Source organism: Myripristis murdjan, chromosome 13, assembly GCF_902150065.1.
Source record: "Myripristis murdjan chromosome 13, fMyrMur1.1, whole genome shotgun sequence".
NCBI lineage: Eukaryota > Metazoa > Chordata > Actinopteri > Holocentriformes > Holocentridae > Myripristis > Myripristis murdjan.
This window is the reverse complement of record NC_043992.1, coordinates 5,882,266-5,904,350: the sequence shown is the minus strand read 5'-3', so window position 1 is coordinate 5,904,350 and position 22,085 is coordinate 5,882,266. Positions and strand designations below refer to the sequence as shown.

The following is a 22,085-nucleotide window of genomic DNA, read 5'->3' as shown; positions in this document are numbered from 1 at the left end:
ACACTTTGACTGGGGATGCCCAATAAACAACATCATTTGTATTTTGGATGTTTATTCTTTCTTTGTCTTCACAGCTGGTTTTCAAGGTGTAGCCTACAAAACCAGTCCAGTCATTTTATGAAAAAACCTAGGACAAATTGCAAGAGAAGCAAACTCAACTGATTTTGGATCCTCAGTTTGTCCTGAGTGAGGGAAAAAAAGTCCCAAGGAATCCCATTGGTGGAAAATAATGAAAATCACCCATATATGACCATATAATACCAAAAAACAGCCTTTTAACACACAGGGGAAATGGGTTCCAAATTATACTTTCAGATATCACTATAAACAAATTCCAAGTTGATTACACACACACACAAACATATATAGTAACCTATATAGTAACCTTCTAATTCACCGTTATATAGTAACCTTTTAATTCAAGCCTACTATATATATAGTAACTTTTTAATTCACTGTTTAAATATCTGTTCTGGCATTTATTCAAATTAGCGCATATCAAATCAGATAATGTGATATGCATGTGTAAACAGAATAATTCAAAGAACTTGTAATTAACTTTTTTTCTTGTCTTTGTGTAATCAACTTGTTAATTTTTAGTGATATCTGAAAATAAAATTTTGAATCCATTTCCCTGTGTGTTAAAAAGGGTTTTTTTTGTTATTATATGGTCATATAGAGGTGATTTTCCACCAATGGATTCCCTGGGACTTTTTTCCCTCACTCAGGATAAACTGAGGATCCAAAATCAGTTGAGTTTGCTTCTCTTGTAGTTTGTCCAAGGTTGACCCCAATTTTTGGCCTAAAATTACTGGACTAATATTTTGGTGTATTACTCACAGCCATTTCAATGCACAAAACATAGTTGTTGGTTTTTTTTTTTTTTTTCAATTATTATATATAGCTGGTACTGTTACAATTGGCCGTATAGTTCAATGTTTCTTGCATTATCCAATGTATTACATAGTTCAGGACAGCTTGGCTGCTAAGCAGAGGATAGACACAGCAGGAGCCAGATGTACTTTCTCTATCTTGTTATTTAGGTCTGTTGCATTAGATACACGCCCAGGCAACACACACACACATAGCATCACACATTCCGGAAACAAGGCATGGACAGTGGTTGGCCTGTCCATGTCCGGGTAACTGGCCAATTATTCTCGGTTGCGTTTAAGTCCAACCTTTGTACGGGGCAGGCCCAAGCCCAAGAACAAAAATGTGTATCATTTCCTGATATCGGGGCTCATTCTGACTGAGATCCTGCAGGAGCTCTGTCACACTGAGACCAGCGCTGCCTTGCTTCATATGTGACCATAATAAATATTGCATCAGAAAATGGAAGACTGACTCCGGTCTGTTCTTGGGCTTTCAACAAAAGAATCGGGAGCTAACAGTACTAGAACAAAAAGTTTTTTAAATTATTCACAGCTGGTAGGCTTATTCATGTACAAATATTTTAAATCATACGTCACAGCTTTAAAGCATTCAAAACATTCACAGCTTGTACAAACAAATGTCAACAATAAATGAAAAAGCAGGAAAAATTTTAGTCCTTTTTTTTTAGGCTCTGTATGAGGGCGAGCAGAAGTTCTCCTTGTTGTTGCTGCTGCTGCAGCATCATGGCCTGATTTTGTTGGAGGAGGGCCATCATGTCTGAGTGTTGAGTTTGTCTTTCCTGGGCTCTCCTTTCTTGGGCTTCTAATTCAGCTCTTTTTAGTTCTAACTCTTTCTCTCTTAGGGTTCTTTCGGCCTCCCCTTTTTCTCTTAAATAATCAATGGTCTCATTCCCAGTTCTTCTTTTCCTTTTACCCTCACACTCTTCTCCATCTTCACTTGTCCTTCTTTTTGTTTGCCCCATTCTCTCCATGGCTTTCTTTCGTACTTCTTCTGCTTTCGCCCGGTCTGCCTCTATCTTTTTTGCACCTTCCTCGCTCCCTCTGTTCTCCTCTGCTGCACTCTCCTTTTCTGTGATCTCCTCCAGAAGTGTATCGAGTTCTGTGATGTCTTTTGAGGTTCCACTGCTCATCTCATCCTCTTTATTTTGTGATTTGTATTTTGTTTGGAGGGTAGCAAATTTCTCCCTCACTGCCCTCTGGGTGACTTTAAAATGGAGCTCCCGGCAGCTGTTTAGGGAGTCTGCCACCTTGCTCCACATCTTCCCCCGTTCTGTGCTGCCTTTCTTGAACTTGAAAGGCTCTGTTACGAGGACCTCACGACAGAGGAGGATGTGGTGAGCCTCTGTCCACTCCATTGGGGATCTGCAGATTAATGAAATGAATAATGAAAGTTTGTTAGCAAGATATAGTTCGTTCAGTGTGAACTGTAATTGTAACTATAACCTACTGCGATCGCTTGTTTGTCCCACTCCCACTGGCAACAGGGTCAGATGACATAGCTTCAAGGAAAATTAAAAACGTGATATTAGATTAGATTACTTAAATGTAGGCTATTGAGCAGACTTTGCATGCTCAACTCAGAAGTTGAGGAAAGGTAAATAGGGTGCTGGTACACAAAATCACTGAAAAGCAAACAAAACCTGATAGCTCTCACTATAAGTGTAGAACTTTATTAATAAAACTGCACAGCAGCAGACAAACGGCAGTGCAGTTTTATTAATTAAAAGTGTCACACTCGTAGTGAGTGCTTTCAGGTTTTTTTTTTTCTATTCAAATATGTTGTCATTATGCCAAGTGCAGGTAGAGAGCATAAAGGAAAGAAGTGTCTATTTCGGACAATAATTGAAAGATTTAATTAATTGACAAGCACACACCTGATCGGAGTGTGAAGGGATAGTTCAGTGCGTGACCTGCATGACGTGCAAGAACACATTTAATTTCAGAAATACGAGGAAAACTATTTAACTGACTCACCTGTACCACGCGTTGTAGCGACTACGTGAGACTGGTCCTTTCCTCTTTCTCTTTGTGACATCACACCGCCTCAAGCCATTGTGACATCATCAACCAAACATCACATTTTCTATCAATGTGTAAATGAAAATTGAATTGAATTATACGTTGTTCTCTCTTTGACGTCACAGAGTGACACATCACAACATTAGCAGAGATCATAAATAGACCTTGAGTTGTGTAGAATTTTGTTCCACACTGAACCGACAAACCAGCAGGCTTGTTGGGCGCAATGTCCGGGCTCAGCCGACGGGCTTCACTGTCCGGGCTGAGCCGACGGGCTCGCGCCCTTACTGGCCCCTACTTGTTGGATCAGTGTGGGACCACACTCACTCTTTGTGCTTTATCTTTCAGATGGAGTATTTGTGGGACCCCCGCCCATCGTGGAAGCCGGAGCCGGAGCCCGAGCTGCACCCTGGAGAAGGACGAGTGGGACCGCCGCCCATCGTGGGAGGCGGAGCCGGAGCCGGAGCTGCACCCGGAGAAGGGAGTGCAGCTCAACCTTCCTTTGTGTGTGTGTGTGTGTGTGTGTCCAGCCTGATGTCCATGCTAAGGAAACCTATAGGACAATAAAATAAATAAATAAATAAATAAATAAATAATAATAATAAAAAAGTTACTGAACACATGAAACCTGATTCTGACACACACACACACACACACACACACACTGGCATGACCACACAGCAGTGCAAGAGGAGAAAAACTAACGCGCATCCAATGAATGCGCTTTTTGGATTGTAATTTAAAAGTCTATGACGAAAAGGGAAAGACACATTTGATTAAGTTTTTAGTTAATGAAGTAGATTTCGTCTCGTCTTTTTTCGTCAACAAAAAATGCATGTTAATTTCGTCACAGTCAATGTTTAAGGGTATTGATTTGTCTCGTACATGTTTGCATTCTCTTCCAGTTAACAGCATTGAATCCCATAGATTAAATCTGGCAACTACTCGTTTGCTAGCGAGGGCGACGCTGCGACAGCAGAGGGAGCGCTTAGCTTTGTGAATGAGAGGAGAGAGAGAGAGCCCGCCAAGTCTGGACGTCTTCTTCTTTGTTTTGTGTTAGTCTGGACTCTTCTTTGTTTTGTGTTATGGCGAGCAGAAGTCTGATCAATGTTATGCATTCAGCTCCGATGCAACGTTCACTTAACATTATTACACATCGTTGTAATTGTGTGCGGGAATTGCTCGCATTATCAGATCGGAATTTGCGGGAATCAGTGTTAATGTGCATGAATCCCGCAATCCCGCAGCCAATTTCAGGCCCTGACCTATTACCAAAGATCCTCAAGTCTTTGATCAGCCTGCCAGGGAGGCCTATTATTTCTAGTAATGAGTCACTCCTCTAGCCCTTAAGCCAGTTTGTCGATTGTTACATAAGAGATATTGTTAAAGCACTTCCATTTTATGTCGCAGACACTGGGGATGTCCTGAGGCAGTTAAAGGACATAACTTTACCCGAACAAACTTTTCAAGTGAGTTTTGATGTTGAAAGTTTGTATACAAATATCCCCTGCGAAAGCGGGATCGAAGCCATGTATCAATATCTTAAACATGTTGAACATGCTCCAGTAGACTTTCTTATGAAACTCACAAAGTTTATATTGGAATCAAATTATTTCATGTTCCACAGTAAATTTTATTTACAGGCCCATGGCACTTGCACTACTATTTTCCATAAGGAAACAGATAGAAATACTATCTTGCATGCCCAGAGTCACCACCCCAAGTCTCTTAAAGAGAATATCCCTTATGGACAGTTTCTCAGATTAAAGAGGATTTGTAACAAAGAAACAGTCTTTGACTCTGAAGCCAAAGCAATGGGAGAGAGATTTATCCAGAGAGGCTACAGGAGAGAAACCATAGAGAAAGCATATAACCGAGCCAAAGAAAAGGACAGAGAAAGTCTGTTGACACCGAGACAATGTGAACAAAAAGAAAACTCTGTCACCTTTGTATCTGAACACAGTCATTTATCTAATGCAGTGAAGGGTGTCATTAAAAAACATTGGAGCATGTTAAACAGTGACCCAAGTCTAAAAGCTCTAGCCCAATGCAACCCTAGATTTTACTTTAGGAGGGGCAGGAATATTAGAGATACTGTTATCTCCTCTATGTATAAGGAATCCAAGCCTGCTAGCAATAATTGGATAGCCCAAGAAGTGCACGGATATTACAGATGTGGAAGGTGTACGCATTGCTCCCATACATATAATACCAAAGTGTTCAGACACCCTCAGACGTGTGAAAAGTATAAAATCAAGGAGTTCATAAATTGTATGTCAACACATGTAGTATATGTGCTAAAATGTCCATGTGGGAAGATATACATAGGACAAACGAAGCGGAACCTGAAATTGAGAATAGCCGAACACAAAGCCGCAGTTAGAAATGGCAACATGGATTATGCCATCGCTAGACATTATAGAGACAGAAACCATGGCTCGGTCTCTACCCTTAAATTTATTGGAATAGAGAGGCTTCTTCCCAATCCAAGGGGAGGAAATCAAGTTCAAAAGCTTAAGCAGGAAGCATACTGGATTTATACTTTGAACTCCATGGAGCCCCATGGTTTTAATGAGTCATCAGGTCTTAGCTGATATTTATGATAATGTATGTGTTGCTTTTCTATATGCTTGAGTCCTAACATTTGTCTCTCTTGCACACAGGCACTAGGTGTAGGGAAAGGACAGGATATTCCCTCACCCAAGTCTGCTCCTGTTCCCTTCCTCTTTACATAGGGACAGAGTTGGGTATTTTTAAGATAATGTACTATATTATGATGTGATCTAGATTTATTGGAATGTATCCGGAATGTAGTATATATTGTATCTGCATATGTATTTGGAAGTAATGTAATGTATTTGTATTTGGAGTTTATGGCCTATTATATTCACGTTTTTTTCTGTTTCCAGATGACGCCATCTGGTGAGGAGAGGCAGGACTACACCCCCTCCCACACTTTATCCTCCTTCACCACCCTCCTTCCCCTTAGAAGTAGATTAGAAGTAGGGAGGTTTATGAAGTGCTTTGTAAATGTTGGATGTTTTGTTGTTCAGCTTGATATTTGTATTGATTGAGCCTTGTGATATTCTGACATCTTGAAATCACAAGATTAAACTGATAATGTGTATGTATTGATACTAATTGGCTCCCACTAGCCCCTTGCCAGCTGGTGCTGATTTCACTGATTACAGAAGCAGCCTATATAAACCAGCTGATTTGGACTGACTGAAATGCCTGATGAAGCCCATGCGGCGAAAAATGTTGCCAAACTTTTAATCAATAAATGATATTAAAGTGACCACATTGTGTGCGGCGGAACCTCTTCTTCTACTATTATATGGACTTCCTTCCTGACACCACCAGCACAAATGTGAAGTTCTGAGCTGTGCAGGGCAATCTACCTTGTTCTTCCTGAATTGCTGAGAGCCTGTTTTTTTTTTTTTTTTTTTTTTTTTTTTAACCCTTGTCATTTTTATTTTTATTTTTACTACATTCTTTACTAAAATGTTATTACTTTGAAATGTTCAGGAACTGAATGTTTGATTGTCTTCAATAAATGCTAAATGTTGAAAAAGCCATCTCTTGTCTGAGCCATTTCTATATAGCAATTGTCAGGGTTTTTTATTTTGAAATGTAACATTTTTAAATCATTAGCTTCTGGCAGTGTTACAGTAAAGATCACACTCTACTTTACTTTAATGCATTTACAGGAATAAACTATTAATGGATAGTTCTTCAGTAGGAACTGTAAATTAACTGTAACAAATTTCCCGGAGAAATAGGCCTAACGGTACTGGCATCTACAGTTGCCAGCATATTACCGTAAATTATCTTAGAGTTCTCATATTCTGCCCGAACCCGACCCGACCCGACCCGACCCGACCCGACATTTTCGGGTCGGGTCGGGCCTAAAATTTACATGAATTGGGCGGGTCGGGTCGGGCTTCGGGTTCTGTGGGGGATTTTTTTTTTTTTTTTTTCGGGCTTTATCGGGCTGTCGGGCCTAAAGTTCGGCTAATTAGTCGGGTCGGGTCGGGCCTCGGGCTGGCCCAGTCAGGCCCGGGTCGGGTCGGGTCTTAATTTTCAGGCCCGATAATATAATATAAACATATTACGGTACCGTGCTGTACAGAATATTAACTTTACAGTAATATACCGTAAAAATATTACAGTAGGCTACACTACCGTAATATTTTTTACGGTAACAGAACAACCATAATAATATCTATAAGAAATTCATCAGTTTTTCCCTTTAGTAACTTTCAATCGAAAATCTTCTTTGGGGAGCATGTTGTAAGTGGAAGAAGCTCTATAGAGAACAATAACACAGAGGTTACACAAAAATGAAAGAATGGATGAAATGGTCCTTAGCTTACTGGCTAAGTCTAAATGCAGCTGTCGTGGGGCTGAAGGATGTACTATACGAAGCGAGATTAACGGGTTAGCGAGGTATGGTGAGTCTAAATCCAGAGTTTGCAGTGTCACGAACGCGGCTCTCTTTTGGCCCGGCTTCATCACCATGGTAACAGATGCTGCGAACGTACCCTGGTCCGGAGCAGGTTACGTTCGGAGCATCTTTTTTTCTGTTCAGAGTTTTTTTGGGGGGGCTTTTTTCCTGTTTGCTTCGGGGAATACATCTATTAACCCTTAAAGTTTTACTCTGAATATCATCCACAAAATAACAAGCCATAGCAACTACATTCCACTCTGAATGATACTTAATGCTTGGTATTTGCTGCTCAAGTTCATTTGACGCTGCGGGTAACACACCGGTTAATAACACCGGTTAAAAACCAAAGTCTATTACACATATGCCTAATATTATAGTAATTAAATTTATTTCACTTGATACTGACAAAAATACAGTGTCTTATATATGTAATATATATGTCTTTATATGTCCTTATAGGATAGGGCGAGTCCTAAAAACAATTCTTGAGTGTAATGTTTAATAGAAATAAACTGGAAGATAATTTACGAATGTATTCGATCCGCAGTTGTCTGCGAACATTAGTCTTTGGCCTTATTTGCGGCCACAGTCATATTTTTTCATACTCCTCATAGCCCTCAATAATGACAACTTGTTCCTCTTGAGTGGAGTAGGCGGCAGGCGATCGGTCCATTTTGCGGAGAGGATAAGTCAAATGACGCACCGAACGCACACAGAGCTCAGAGAGGAAATCCGAGCTTCACAAAGCCAGTTGATAACCACCTTCGTGATATCAATTATCTCTATTTGGGGCCTTAGATTTTGTCGAGTCAGCTCACACAAAGAAAGTCTTAGCTCTTTTGAACTTGCGTTGTAGTGCAGCCCTGTGGCCTGGTGTTGACAAACGTTACGTCACTGTCAGTAACATAAACTGGGGCGGGGGCTTTGTATGTGTCGTCGTGCGGGACTGATGAAGAAACAATTTCATCGTGTTTTCGTGTCCAGCTAACGGAATAACGCTGACATACTGCATTACAGAGTGACGCTCTGCTGTTATAATCGTTAAATCAAGATGGGAAGCTGCCTTACTGTTGGGCCAAATGAAGCCTTGGTGGTCTCTGGTAATGTTTCCTGATTCTTTCACATGCTAATGCTGCGAGCTAGCCAGTTGCCAGCTGTAATTAGCTAACCGAGCGGCAAAGTTAACTGCCAGACCGAGCCAAATTCATTTGTAAAATTTTGTACGTTACCTCGTTATCAACTGTTGTCGCTTCATATGAAGTTTAACACTGTAAAATTGTTACTGTAAAATGGAAGAAAGGCTGGTTCTCACCACAGCTGCTAACGTTAAGTTACTAACGTTAGCTTAACTGAACGGTATTTCAGTATATAACGTTACCACGGGGATTTAACGCAAGTTTAATTTTAGAAGTATTATATTAGCAAGCAACAAGCAAGGCTGAAAATATTGATCTGGCCAGGATGCTAGCTAAGGTCACATGATTGTCAAGCTTTGTTTTAGTGACGATAGTAACGATGGGCGTCAGCTACCTATTTTATATTCATACAAAACAAGGCCGGTGTGTTTGTGTGCAAGTGGACAGCTCTCCCTTGTCTTGTTGGTAACTAAAATCGGGAGAGGGGAATACATTGAGCAATTATCTAAGCTCGTTGGAAGCTACCAATAGCTGAAGGAAGGTCCCTGATATTAATATTCCCTATGTAGCGTGCTAGATGTGAATATGGGGCGGGGAAGCTGATTCAGAATCAGAAATATTTTATTGATCTCTGAAGCGAAATTAGGCCAGTTGCAGTTGTTTAAAATTTATTAGCATAAGTGAAATTATAAGCAATATAAAGCAGGAAATACGAATTATAAAAATGTGTGCAATAGACTATGTAAGAAAACGTGAAATAGAACTTGTTAAAAAAAAAAAAAAAAAAGTGCATTAATCCCATAGGAATATTACAATATGTACAGAGTTTAAGAAAAAGTGAATATTACAGTATGGTTGTCGATTTACATGAAAGCCTCCACATGATTGTTCTGAATAGTGAAAGAAAGAGTATTAGAAATTAATTGTGGAAAGGGCAGAAATGATTAATGTGCTGAGTTGGGCATTATCTTTGAGGTAGGTCGTGGATGCCTTTACCCAGAACAGCCAATGCTACCAAACTGGCAGAATGTGTTCAAAGTTGTACTGAATTCAAGTTACTTACAGAACATGTTAGTTTCACATTCTAGTCTGAAAACCTCAATTTACCTGTAAAGAGAGAGAAAAAAACATGTCGTGTTTTTGGTACTGTGTTGTTGGTGTGCATTGTGAATATGTCAATATATGAACTATTGTGCCCTCACAAGGTGTCACTATACCTTTATGAGCAGGTAATTGTGTACACAAATATTGGTATTGGTCTGAAATGAACATTTCTGCCAATATGACATATTGATATGTGAAATAGATAAAATTTGGCCTGGTTATGGCTGTTCTTAAGCTTATCTCAGTTGGAGCACCATCTAAGCCTTTAAGTCAGATGAATCTTACAGTTCTGTTTGACAGCAAATGATATATAAAAATAAATGTGCAAGTTTTACACAATGTAAGATTAAGTAGTTCTCTTACATTTCCCAATGAATGTGTACATTTTGAAAAACATTGTATTTTATGTCTGCATCTGCCAGTGAGCCATCACAATAAGAGGAGGCATCATCATATGTTAATTCCTTGATGATGACTTAATGTTCTCTGCAATTAGGTGAAAAAAAATTCCATATAACAGTACTGGCATCGGCTATTGGCCCAAAGAATTGAAAAATATTGGCATAGCCCATTAGATATCAGCAAAAAAATCCAACATCCACATATAAATTGATATCTGAAACTAGTATGCTTATTGAGCTGGTGTGGCAAACTTACACCATTTTTTCTGGTTTGCATTACACCTTTGTTTTTATGTGGAAAGGAGTCCTGTCTGTTTGAAGAGGTGCTTGATTCATCTGTCACATGTTCAGTGACATGACTAGTAATTGGCTGGATGTGTTTATGAACTTTATCTCAGGCTGACTTTGTTTCCACAAAAAAATCAAAGGTGTACACTGTTCAGTTTAGGTCGGCCGTGTGCTAAATCCTTTGAACTCCATTGAAATCCATTTTTATCTTGCCTCCTTACAGTTATCTACAGCTACCGATGAATACATGTTGTTTCAAGTGTTGCACAATAGTTTCCACTAGGCATGCATTATTAATGGAATTTTTGCTAAACACCACATCCGTCGTCCTCCTCTTCCCTCAGGTGGCTGTTGTGGCTCCGATTCCAAGACTTACGTGGTAGGAGGCTGGGCCTGGGCATGGTGTCTTATCTCAGACACTAAAAGGTACTGCAATATTGTTTAGATCAATTCATGTTACACAGAAATGGAGTCGCCCTTTTGTAATTTCCTTGTAATGTTTATGTCCCTTTAAGAGCTGCTCAGAAGCGAATTAAATGCACGAAGCACTTAGATCAGGCTCATCAGGATAAAAGGGTTGAGCTTTTTAGCTCACACCAAAAATGAGTTTCTGCCATCTTGAGTTTCCACAGTGAAGTCTCAGTCCCTATGTAATCAGCACCAGGCATCATTAGAGGATGAAAGCTGTTTTTTGAGTAATAAACATGTGTTAGTGATTTTAGTATGTTTAAATGGAAAAAGTTTGATGGTCATTTGGCTTACATAGCTTACATGCACTCACACCCACACATATTTCCACATTTCTCAGTTACGTAGTGTGTTGGTTTTGTTGATGGGAAAAAAAACAGTGCACTATCCCTTTGTAGAGATGTGTCATGAGTGTTTTTTTTTTTTTTTTTTTTTTTGCAGTAGGTGTTGATGGTTAGTTCACATGGGTTTGTGTTTGTGTTCAGAAAATGTTTGAGCAGCAGAGGGTATGAGGGCCAAAATACTGCTGAGCAGTAAACATCCTCAATGGAAAACTTTCATCAGTGTAACTGGTCTGTACACTATCCTAAAATTTGATGTCATTGCTTTCCAATACTGTCACAATCAGTGTGTTGGATTGTTAAATATTCTATTTCCTGTGCTCCTCTGGTGCTCTGTAAAACAAGGAATTACTGTACTGTCACATTAATACAAGCAAAATTTAATATAATATACATTATAATCAAAATATTATTGAAATCACAACCATAAGACCAAGTGCAATATCCAAATCACAGAAGCTGTATTAGGGAACTCTCTTATCTAAAGTGATATACAGGGAATACAGCAATAGAATAAACCAGGATTCCCAGATCAATATAGTGAGCCACAAGTGATAAGGAAGATAGTGGTAAAGCCACAGCACCCTGACAACAGTGTCTGTAACATCACAAGGAGCTGTCTTTGATGCTTTTACCTAAACCACGCTCATCCTGCTTCATGTCCTGATCTGCATGGCCTTTATTTTTGTTCATCTTTGCAGGATAACCTTGGAGATCATGACTCTGCAGCCCAGGTGTGAGGACGTGGAGACAGCAGAGGGGGTGGCCATCACTGTCACAGGTGTGGCACAGGTAAAACCACATTCTGGTGTCTTCTCTGTACACCTTTTTACACATGCCTCTTGTCATCTGCTTGTTCTACTTTGTTTTTGTTTTTTTTGTTCCTTGTTTTTTGGTATCTTGTATGTTATAGTATGTGTGTCCATTTGTTTTTTGCCAAATACATTTTGTGAGAAACCTGTGTGTTTAAAGAAACTTTGATTGGAATGATATTAAATATGAAACAGTGCTAGATTAAGTTTTTCATCAGCAGGTAGCAAGTAGCAATTTGTGATATAATGAGATCATGGTAAAATCAGCACAGGAGCACCAGCAACAGCAGAGTGGAGATCTTCAGCACACTTGGTAAGAGTGATTTTAAGGTAGTTTTGCACCAGATTAGCAGAGCTCTATCTTTGTCCTCCTCAGGTAAAAGTCATGACAGACCATGACTTGCTTGCAGTGGCCTGTGAACAGTTTCTGGGTAAATCAGTGATGGAGATCAAAGCCGTCGTTCTGCAGACCTTGGAGGGACATCTGCGCTCCATTTTAGGTATGGATCAGTGTGATGGGGTGTTTGTCCTTCTTAACTCACTTGATTTGTTCAAGCCTTTGGTACTAAATTTTCAGTTGGTCAGATACACTTTTTCCCACTTTCTGCGCTGTCATGCCTTCATCAGCTATGCCAGTCACTACAGTGGTGTAAAATGTTACTTTGATATTGTGATCGTATTTGTCATGCATATTGCTGTTGTCATGTGAAAACCTTGTTGCTCCTGTCTCAACAGTGTTTGCGATTTAACCCAGTTGAAAGGATTAAGAAAAAAATGTGAACCTGGTATGAAGAGTGAATATAGGGCCAAAATATTTGAAAGCAAAATTTGTCTTAATATGTGAAACCATATTCATAAATGAGAAAACTAAAACCTGAAATCAAATAACACTGTAAAAGGAGAAATACAACAAGCCCAAAAATAAATAGTAAATGAGGAATAAAAACTCGAAATGCGAATTGCAAACAAGAGTACCGTCATGAAATCAGTTGTCATTGTTTGATTATTTTTAAAGTTATTTTCACTCTCAGATCCATCATTCAGTTTTACATACTGTAATTCTTGTACTGTCATACTCAGTTAAGTATTTTCTCTCTCTCAAGTATTTTTGTGCCGTTTTTATAATGGGGCAAGCGTTGAGTACCATTGGCTGCTTAGCATGTGATTGACATGTCAGTTGGGTCACCTCAGATTCACCTACTTAGTTCATAATTCGTGGAGCTTTCATCTGAACTCAGAACTAGGATTAATCTAACTTCTCACATGGAAAAGTGCAAAGAAATGCCATTTACAGTCCGTTGCATAAGTTTTCACCCCCCTTGAACAACATTGTAGTGTTACCACCTGGAATTCAAATTGACTTAAATGGTCTTTTTACCCTTTGATCAACACAAAATGTACAGTGCTTTGAAGGTGCAAAATATATTTTATTGTGACACAAACAATAATTAGGACAACAAAGCAGTTGTCCCGTGGATACGTAAGTATTCACCCCCCTAAGTCAATACTTTGCAGAACCATCTTTCGTGGCAATTACTTGAAGTGAAACTAATTCAGCACGGATGTGGGAACTTGTAACTGGGAATTAGACCCGTATTGCCTTCATATCTTTGGTCTTATGAAACTTCTCAAATCTCAATGGATAAACTCAAAAATCCATGGTGGCCAAGCTAAAAACACATTTGCTTTTACTTAGTTTAAAAAAAGTCAGCATTTTGGAGATGAAAAGTTTTCCTTGGATGAATTGAGATATTCAATAAATGTCCTCTCTGCAGGTACCTTGACAGTGGAACAGATTTACCAGGACAGGGATCAGTTTGCTAAGCTAGTGAGGGAGGTGGCAGCACCCGACGTGGGCAGGATGGGCATCGAAATTCTCAGCTTCACTATTAAGGTGGGTAACAGGGACTGGGTGATGCTGGGGCTGTTGAATTAAATCTACTGTGTGCTGGTGTAAGTAAGAATGTTAGCAGATATTGCCAATGTAACACACTTCATTCACAGTGGTAAAGACTGCAGCTTATTGGTGTGAAACAGTTCACAAAATCACAGTTCACTGTTCAGTTTTAATTGGGTTTTACACACTAATGTGTCAACAAGCTGATCTTAATTTTTACTTTTTATTTAGATTAGCGTGTTAACAAATCTTTTAGTTCCACACAGTGCAATGGAAAACAATAATGGATGCAGCTGAAGCTCATGTTGAAAATATCACCCTGCGAATAACACTGTTTGGAACGCATCCAATCTGACAACAGGCAGTTATTTCAAGAAAACATTAGCCGTTAAAACTTGTTTGTACTGCCTTCTCTGTCATGTTTTTGTTGTTATTGTTGTAGGAAACAGAATAAAATTAGATGGCAAGCCAGTTTTAAAAGTATCATCAGTGTGTGCTGAATGGAGGAAGGAACCCATAGCTTTTGGACAGCAGCTTAAGACATGCACTGTGAGGTATATATTTACCATATTTGCCAGTGAGCAAGAAAACAAACAACTAAAAATTTACAGCATGGATTTTAACACATTCTCCTCAGAACAATGAGCAAAGGGGTATGTACTGTGACTGACGTAAATCCATCCCAGAATCCATATAGTCAGTGGATAAATGTGTGGTTGATATCTGAAGAGCCTGAATTCCTGTATTAATACCTAATATTGTATTGGTTATAGCTTCTTTTTCTGATTACTTTTCTTAAATCTCTGCAAGCAGTGATGGTGTATTCCTTTCAAGACAGAAAGGATTTTGCCCCGACTGGTTTGACTGTTTTACATCTAAGCTGATACTTTACTTATTATTACATTGTGCCTTTGTTGGCACCATAACAGCGGCTATGTAGGCTAAACACCGAGGTACTGAGCCGACTTTACTTCCTTAGAAGGCTCAGGTTCTTTAACAACTGCAGTCGGTAGTGGCCAGTACCATCTGTTTTGCTGTGGTGTGCTGGGAAGCCAGAATCAGGGTGAAGGATGCAAACAGGCTGAACAAACTCATAAAAAAGCTGAGTCAGTTGTGGACACAAGGCTGGCTCCATCGGAGGAGGTGATCAGAGACACAATGCTGGGAAAGATCAGGGCAATTATGAACAATGTCTCTCACCTCCTCTACAGCAGTGGTTTCTCTCAGAAAATCGCAACAAGTCCATCTTTCTTTCGTTGGTCCAGCTTTTTTCTTGCTGCTTTTTAGAAGCAAGTTTCATATTTCAGTCATTAGTTTTGATATGTTGCTTCCCAGCCGCAGAAAAGATTTCTCGTCATTTTCACTAGATTTTATTCTGGGTAAATACGGTTGATCTATAGCGTCTCATACAGGGTGAGGGGGGTGCTCTTCTGTTCCTGCCTCACTTTGTTATTTAGGCTGATAAGACAACTGTATTTGTACATAAAAATCTTGCCTCTTGGAGCTGTAAGTTGTGACATTTTAGGTTAGGTACCTAACAAGCAAATGCGTGTGTCTGTCTGTCACAGGATGTTTATGATAAACTGGATTACCTGAGCTCCCTTGGGAAGACCCAGACTGCAGCTGTCCAGAGGGATGCAGACATTGGTGTGGCTGAGGCAGAGAGGGATGCTGGGATACGGGTAAGGAGGCCCCAGCTGGTAACAGATTCTGTAAAGCGGATTCAGTTGAGTGCGCATGATGCAACTGAATACTGCTTCACTTCTCTCTCCTAGGAGGCAGAGTGTAAGAAAGAGATGATGGATGTCAAGTTCCTGGCAGATACCAAGATGGCTGACTCCAAACGTGAACTAGAGCTGCAGAAAGCCTCTTTCAACCAGGAAGTCAACACCAAGGTGGGTGCTTGAGTTTTTTTATGCTATTTTAAACATCACTTAATGTGTGCCGGCCCATTGGCTCACCAGATAAGAGTGCATAAAACTTGTAAGACTAAGTCCTGATTGCAGTGTCCTAGGTTTCAATCTGACCTCAGGCCATTTGCTGCATGTCATCCCCTCTCTCTCCCCTGCCTTTCCTGTCTCTCTCTACTGTGACTGTCAAATAAAGCAGGAATGCCGAAAAAAATAATCTTAAAAAAAATAATCTTTAAAAAAAAAAAAAACTCCACTGACTATCAAGCAACCAGCCTAACATAAATAGACATTTAAATGGTCTCAGTTGAACTTAAAAAAAAAGAAATGTAGGCATGTTTAGCTGTTCGAAAAAAATGGGGATGTTGCCTCAGCTGTCTAAGTTCTGTAAATGTGACTGTGTATGTGTTTATATGTGTATCAGAAAGCTGAGGCGCAGCTGGCATACGAGCTTCAGGCAGCCAAGGAGCAGCAGAAGATCCGCCTGGAGGAGATAGAGATCGAAGTGGTGCAGAGGAAGAAGCAGATCACCATTGAGGAGAAGGAGATTGACCGCACGGACAAGGAGCTCATCGCCACAGTGAAGAGGCCCGCTGAGGCCGAGGCCTACAAAATGCAGCAGCTCGCTGAGGGCCAAAAGTGAGTGAGCCCCTGTCAGTTAAAGGGGCTTAAAGTAATCTGTGAGACTTATTGGCCTCTGTTGGCAAGCAGTAGAAATTGCAACAACTTGAGTAGAGCTTATCTTACCAATGTAAAGTGTCTGGTACAATCAGCACCTCATCTGTCCCCATGAGGCACAGTTATTCAAAGTTATACAAGCTACAGCTAGTTATACAAACTAGCTAATTAGAGCAGCAGTCCAACAGAAATGTCTTGCAGAGAGGCAGTACCACAATGCAAGATACAAGAAGTGATGGATGAATCGGCTATCAGTCTTTGTGACACATGTGCTTTTCCTTCTGTCAGGATAAAGAAGGTGCTGACTGCCCAGGCTGAGGCAGAGAAGATCAGGAAGATTGGTGAGGCGGAGGCCGCCTCCATTGAAGCAGTGGGAAAAGCTGAAGCTGAGAAGATGAGGCTAAAGGCTGAGGCCTACCAGCAGTATGGAGAGGCAGCCCAGACTGCCCTGGTCTTGGAGGCCCTGCCCAAGGTAACACATAAATCTGTTCAACCACATGTACACTACATTCAGATGCAGAATAATGTAGTTCCAGCCACTATAATGACCAGCGTCCAATTTTTATGTGCTTAGGAACACCTAAATAAGAGTTTGGGCTTGGGCTGGTAATACCTGCAATGCACAGTGCTTAGTGGAAAATCTGGTATGAGATCCTCAGGTTGCACAAAGCCCAGAGTGTCCTGTATTAGGGAAATACACAGGGTTCCCCCCATCCAGGCTGTACAATAGAAGTGGAAAGTGCTGACTAAGGCCAAAGTAGTAGACACAGTCTGCTGCTGTGTAATGAATAAGCATTTTAACACATTTTGTGAGTGCAGACATTACTTTTTAGACTCTGTACAGGAGCAGTTACACAAGCATGAGCCAGTGCTTTGCTAGTGTGTTGTACATTCACATACCAGAATGTTCAGTGATTTTCCACCTGCACTGGTGACACATGAACATCTTGTTGAACACCACTCAGTGCTAGATTGGGAATACCAGGATTGCCACATCTTGAATGATTCATAAGTGTGGGACATTGCACACATGTGATATGAGTGACTGTGATTATTTCCTGCTCACAGTAAACCCTCCACCTTATCTTTACAGATTGCAGGCAAGGTTGCAGCTCCATTAGCCAAGACCAGTGAGATTGTGATACTGAGTGGGGAGGGCAGCCGTGTGACAGGCGAGGTGAACCGCCTTTTGGCTGAACTTCCTGTGTCAGTCAATGCTCTCACTGGAGTGGACTTAACCAAGGTAAGCACACAGAAGCTGTAACGTCGAGGGCAGAGGTGTCGAGCCCTGTGCCATGGAGGACCAAGAGGCTGCAGTTTTTCATTCCAACCAAAAACTCCACCAAGTGATTTCACTGATTAGTCCCTTCTCTCTGCTTGAAGGTGAGATCGCCAGTGAAATCACTTGGTAGAGTTTTTGTTTGAAATGAAAACATGCAGCCTCTTGGCCCTCTATGGCACATGATTCAACACCCCTGTTCTAGGGTTTCCCAGCACACTAGTGACCTCATGACACCTGTGATGCTATATTTATGGTAGCAGGGCAAAGACAAACATTATTGTGACAGTTAGTTCAGATTCACCAGCCACTTCTGAAACTTTACCAGTTTGTAGTATCAGCAACTTTCCCAGCAACAACCAAACATGTTGTATATTTATTGTGTGATTACGCTGAAGCAGTGTGGCCCCTTGGCTACTATATGTTGATACAAGGAATCATGACATTCCATTCTGGTTGACTCCTCTTTACAACCACGCCCTGAGGAAGACCCAGTATGGGTCAAAACTGGTTGGTGTTCTCTTGACCTTACTTTTGTGATTTTGTAATTTTTAGATATGCCTTAAACTAATAAAGGCATTTAACTAAATCCTTGGCTTGGAGTAACTGAGACTGAATTAAGCCCAAGCTACTCTTTTCTATAGCAAAGAGAAACCAGAAAGGCTGATGGTTGGTTACACTGTCTCACCCTGTGCTTAGTAACATATGGCATCAATTGATGCAGCATGCAAGCAGAATTGTGTATAGGTTTAAAACAGAAAAGGATGAAAATGGGGCCTTTTACAAGTGTAATGTCCCTGGCTTTGAGGGATCAAAATGGGCCTGCTTTCATCTACATACTAACATCTGAAATGCAACCAGTGTTTAGAATTGTGCTTATACTTTTGTGGTTTTCCCACTGGTAAAGGAATTTCAGGATGATATTCAAATTTTTTAAGAGGTGTATTTTAGACACGTAAAAACTTTATATAAATAAATATAATAAATATGAACCATATAATAAATTTGAACCAGGGGTGTATCATAGAATTTTACACAAGTCACTTTACAGAAGTATAGCAGAATGTGTTTCACACCTGATTTCATACTTTCATTGCATCAGATGGGGGCTGTCAGCTGTTTTTCTTCTCCGCAAGCCCAACTGTAGTGGTAACCAGACTGTTTACCCCTTTAGAAAAACAGCATTAACAAACCAGGGAGGAATTAAATTTTTAGATCATGGACACACTCCAACTTAGTTATGGAAAGTCATGGAAAAGTAATGGAATTTTACATCAAGGAAACAGTGAGAACATTGTTAGATGCTCAAACATTGGAGTATTGCCATAGAGCAACAAAGCTATAAATTCCTGCCACTGTTAATAAACTCTGTGCTTCCTCAACAGATCCCTTTACTGCAGAAGATGACCGATGCTCAAGCCTGAAAACAGCTGACTCCACATGACTTCAATATCTGTTTTATGCACTCTCATAGACTGCCTTTAATACACTTGAATAATTTTGTTGTTTTATACATATATATAACAGGTGGATTTTGAAAACCTCTGGTGCCTTACTTTATATAGGACCAGAATATCTGCATGTACTGCTGCTCCTTTAAAAGAGTCTTTATTTTGTTGTAATATGGGAAGTTCCTTGTCTTTTGTTCTGAATTTTTTTTTTTTTTTTTTTTTTTTATCTTAAATCCTGGCCTATTTGTACAAACTGACACAGGACAGGAGAGCTGATTTAAGACGAGTTTGGCTCTTATCTATCCACTGATTTTCTGCCACCTATAATAGTTTAGTTCATATCATCATTTGATCTGACAGCTAATCTTGACGCATATTATTTAGTGTTTTTATACATAGTGACCCTTCTTTTGGGGCAAGGCATCTACACATCTTCTACACTATGTACATGATGTAGCAGGCCATTTTATGAATTCACATACCTTCACCTCATTTATCTGAGACTAAAAAGTACCCTCATCTTCTCCCCTTGCATAGATACAGATACTCTGTATTACCACTATAACTTTAGATTATCTCTCTGATTTCAAAAGCTTCCAACTTTACCTCACACAATTGCCATTTTTTGTTTTTTTTTTCACATGTGATTTGTAAAATTTTATTTTGTATATATTGTAATTTAGATTTGTTTTGTAATTTGTTGCACTGATATTTTTCAGTGCAACAAAGGTGCTCACAATCCATAAATCAGCCCCTTTTGTTGTGCAAATCTCCACTTTAATTTATGCCTGTTCGTGGAGTTTTGTGCATTAGTTATTCTTTTTTTTTTTTTTTTTTTTTACTTATTCACTTTGTTTCTCTTGCCAGAGGTATAATTTCCTCTAGACTGTTGTTGTTCAGGCATGATAGGTATCACTGTCCTTTATGTTCAAACAAGAAGATGGGAAGGAAATTATAATCTTATGCTAATATAGTTGGCTTGTAGTGTAGTAGTTATGTAATTCTTTGTCTAGGGGTTACTGAAATCTTTAGCTGTTTTGGTTTTTATTATAATTGGAAAACGGGTAACTTGGTGTTCAAAAATAAGTGTGTTAATGTAGACACGATTTAACAGGCAGATTGTGAAAGACCTGTATTGTGAACTGTTTGAATACTGTGGTGGAAACCTTGCTCTTGCAAGAGTCTGAAAGTAACTGGCCAAATAGTAATTCCAAATAGATCTTTTTTTCTTGAGTAATTTTAGTAGAGAAAAAAAAAAAGAGGAACTTGTGATATCACACATTCTAATGTTTGATTTCCTATTACAGATACCTGTAGATCCTAAGCCATGTTCGACAGTACTTCTGACTCTGTCAACAAACCAAACTTTTATACTTGTGTCTCGAGAGACATGCATTCTTTTCAGCCAGTGCTAGTAAATTTCTTTGATTTGTTTAAATAATTGTGAAATGGGTTCTAGAAGTATGCAGTTGCAGTACACTGCATCACCTCTCTATCTATGAATTTAGGTTTGCGTGAAATTAAATTATTCACATTAGTGGTCATTCCAGTACTTTGATAATCAGTCTATTCAATATTTTGGCTGTTTCTTGGGGCTATTGTGCTTTGTAAATGGTCACAATGCTTGATTTTTTTTTTTTTTTTTTTTTTTTTTTTTTTTTTTTATGGCTAAAGCCTTCCAATACATTAATACATCAAACTCCAAAGCAGAACTACACAGGATATGATGTAACTACCCCAGGTTTATAAAAAACAAAACAAAACAAAACAAACAAACAAACAAACAAAAAACAGCTTGAGGGTGGGGGGTTAGGGGAGGGGTGGGGCGTGTTGCAGGTATGTCATTGAGTTTACCAGGTGGGACTGTCTCATTAATTTAAACAAGCTCCAGAAGGGTGACACTGCCCTAACCGAAATCTACGTTACCCCAACAGTAATGTCCAGTGTGACCCTCAAATCTTAATGTTAGGCCAGCAGGACGGCTGAACCTGCTGGCCTGAAACGAGCTGCTCAGCCATTTAGAAACCAAACTGATTCTTTTCATTTGTGGCATAAGAGACAGCCAAAATGAACATATTGACACAGAATTGACAGAAGACTGTTAATGCTGTTAATGTCTGTTCATTGTGTCAGTCTCTCATATTGAATTGATTTTTTTTTCTTTTTTTTTTCTGTTTGAATGCTTTGGTCTTTGCCGTTGTAGTGACTTTACAATACTGTGAAAATATTGATTTGTTTTTGGCAAGCAAATTTTTTGTTGACAGAAAATCCACTCAAATATGTTATTGTATAGATTTAACAATGTAATTCTTGTCTTTAATGTTTTTGTGAAATGACCACTTCATTGTGTTGTCAACAAAATGTTATTTACACCATTTGTATCAATGCACATTACAAGTATGTCTGAAATGGTCATAGAAGTCCTGTATGCCATTACTGCATGTCCTTCATCTGTACTTAATATAATACTATCTCATTTCACTCTTTTATGTGTCATTCTAATAAATTTAAATGCCAAATTTATTTTGTAATTCAGTTCTCAGAGAGACAGAGAGAAAGACAATTAACATTTTATAGACGCTGCTACCCCAATATAACTGTCTTACTGTTGACTTGACCTCTCGCCCCTCCCTTCCTCTCTTTGTTCATAATGGTGATGTGACTGAATTAATAGAAACATGACACCTGACGTCGGTTTTTCTAACAGGCAACATCCCACCTTTTGTTTTATTATGACAGAGGCCAAACTGAAAAGGATTTTGTGTCAAAACAATGTTAAACACATTCCGTGAAACTATACATAATATTTTACACGACCTCTAAAGGTAAACTCCTTATTAATGTGAACTTATTCTATGGTTAATTGTGCATTTAGGGTGCAATTTGTACATGCTAATGGACAGGCTTCTAACAAGACACCTAAAAGAGAGCCGCGGTCCTAGGACTGCGTGTCTT

The 22,085-nt window shown here is 39.4% G+C and overlaps 1 protein-coding gene across 1 annotated transcript; it reads left to right on the top strand.

Moving 5' to 3' along the window:
* The first annotated feature begins 8,264 nt into the window (after positions 1 to 8,264).
* Positions 8,265 to 20,918, top strand: LOC115369824 (flotillin-2). Its single transcript, XM_030066497.1, has 11 exons — positions 8,265 to 8,465; positions 10,639 to 10,720; positions 11,805 to 11,895; positions 12,292 to 12,415; positions 13,691 to 13,809; positions 15,381 to 15,494; positions 15,588 to 15,707; positions 16,147 to 16,361; positions 16,689 to 16,872; positions 17,494 to 17,643; positions 19,065 to 20,918. The coding sequence occupies exons 1-11, from the start codon at positions 8,417 to 8,419 to the stop codon at positions 19,101 to 19,103; spliced, it is 1,287 nt and encodes a 428-aa protein (XP_029922357.1). The 5' UTR covers positions 8,265 to 8,416; the 3' UTR covers positions 19,104 to 20,918.
* The last annotated feature ends 1,167 nt before the right edge of the window (positions 20,919 to 22,085 follow it).

What these genes read in the sequence shown, in the direction of transcription:
- LOC115369824 (XM_030066497.1), top strand. Translation starts at nt 8,417, where the DNA reads ATGGGAAGCTGCCTTACTGTTGGGCCAAATGAAGCCTTGGTGGTCTCT. An exon ending in ACATCTGCGCTCCATTTTAG is followed by an intron (nt 12,416 to 13,690) that starts GTATGGATCAGT and finishes TCCTCTCTGCAG; the next exon opens with GTACCTTGACAGTGGAACAG. An exon ending in CTGGAGTGGACTTAACCAAG is followed by an intron (nt 17,644 to 19,064) that starts GTAAGCACACAG and finishes CTTCCTCAACAG; the next exon opens with ATCCCTTTACTGCAGAAGAT.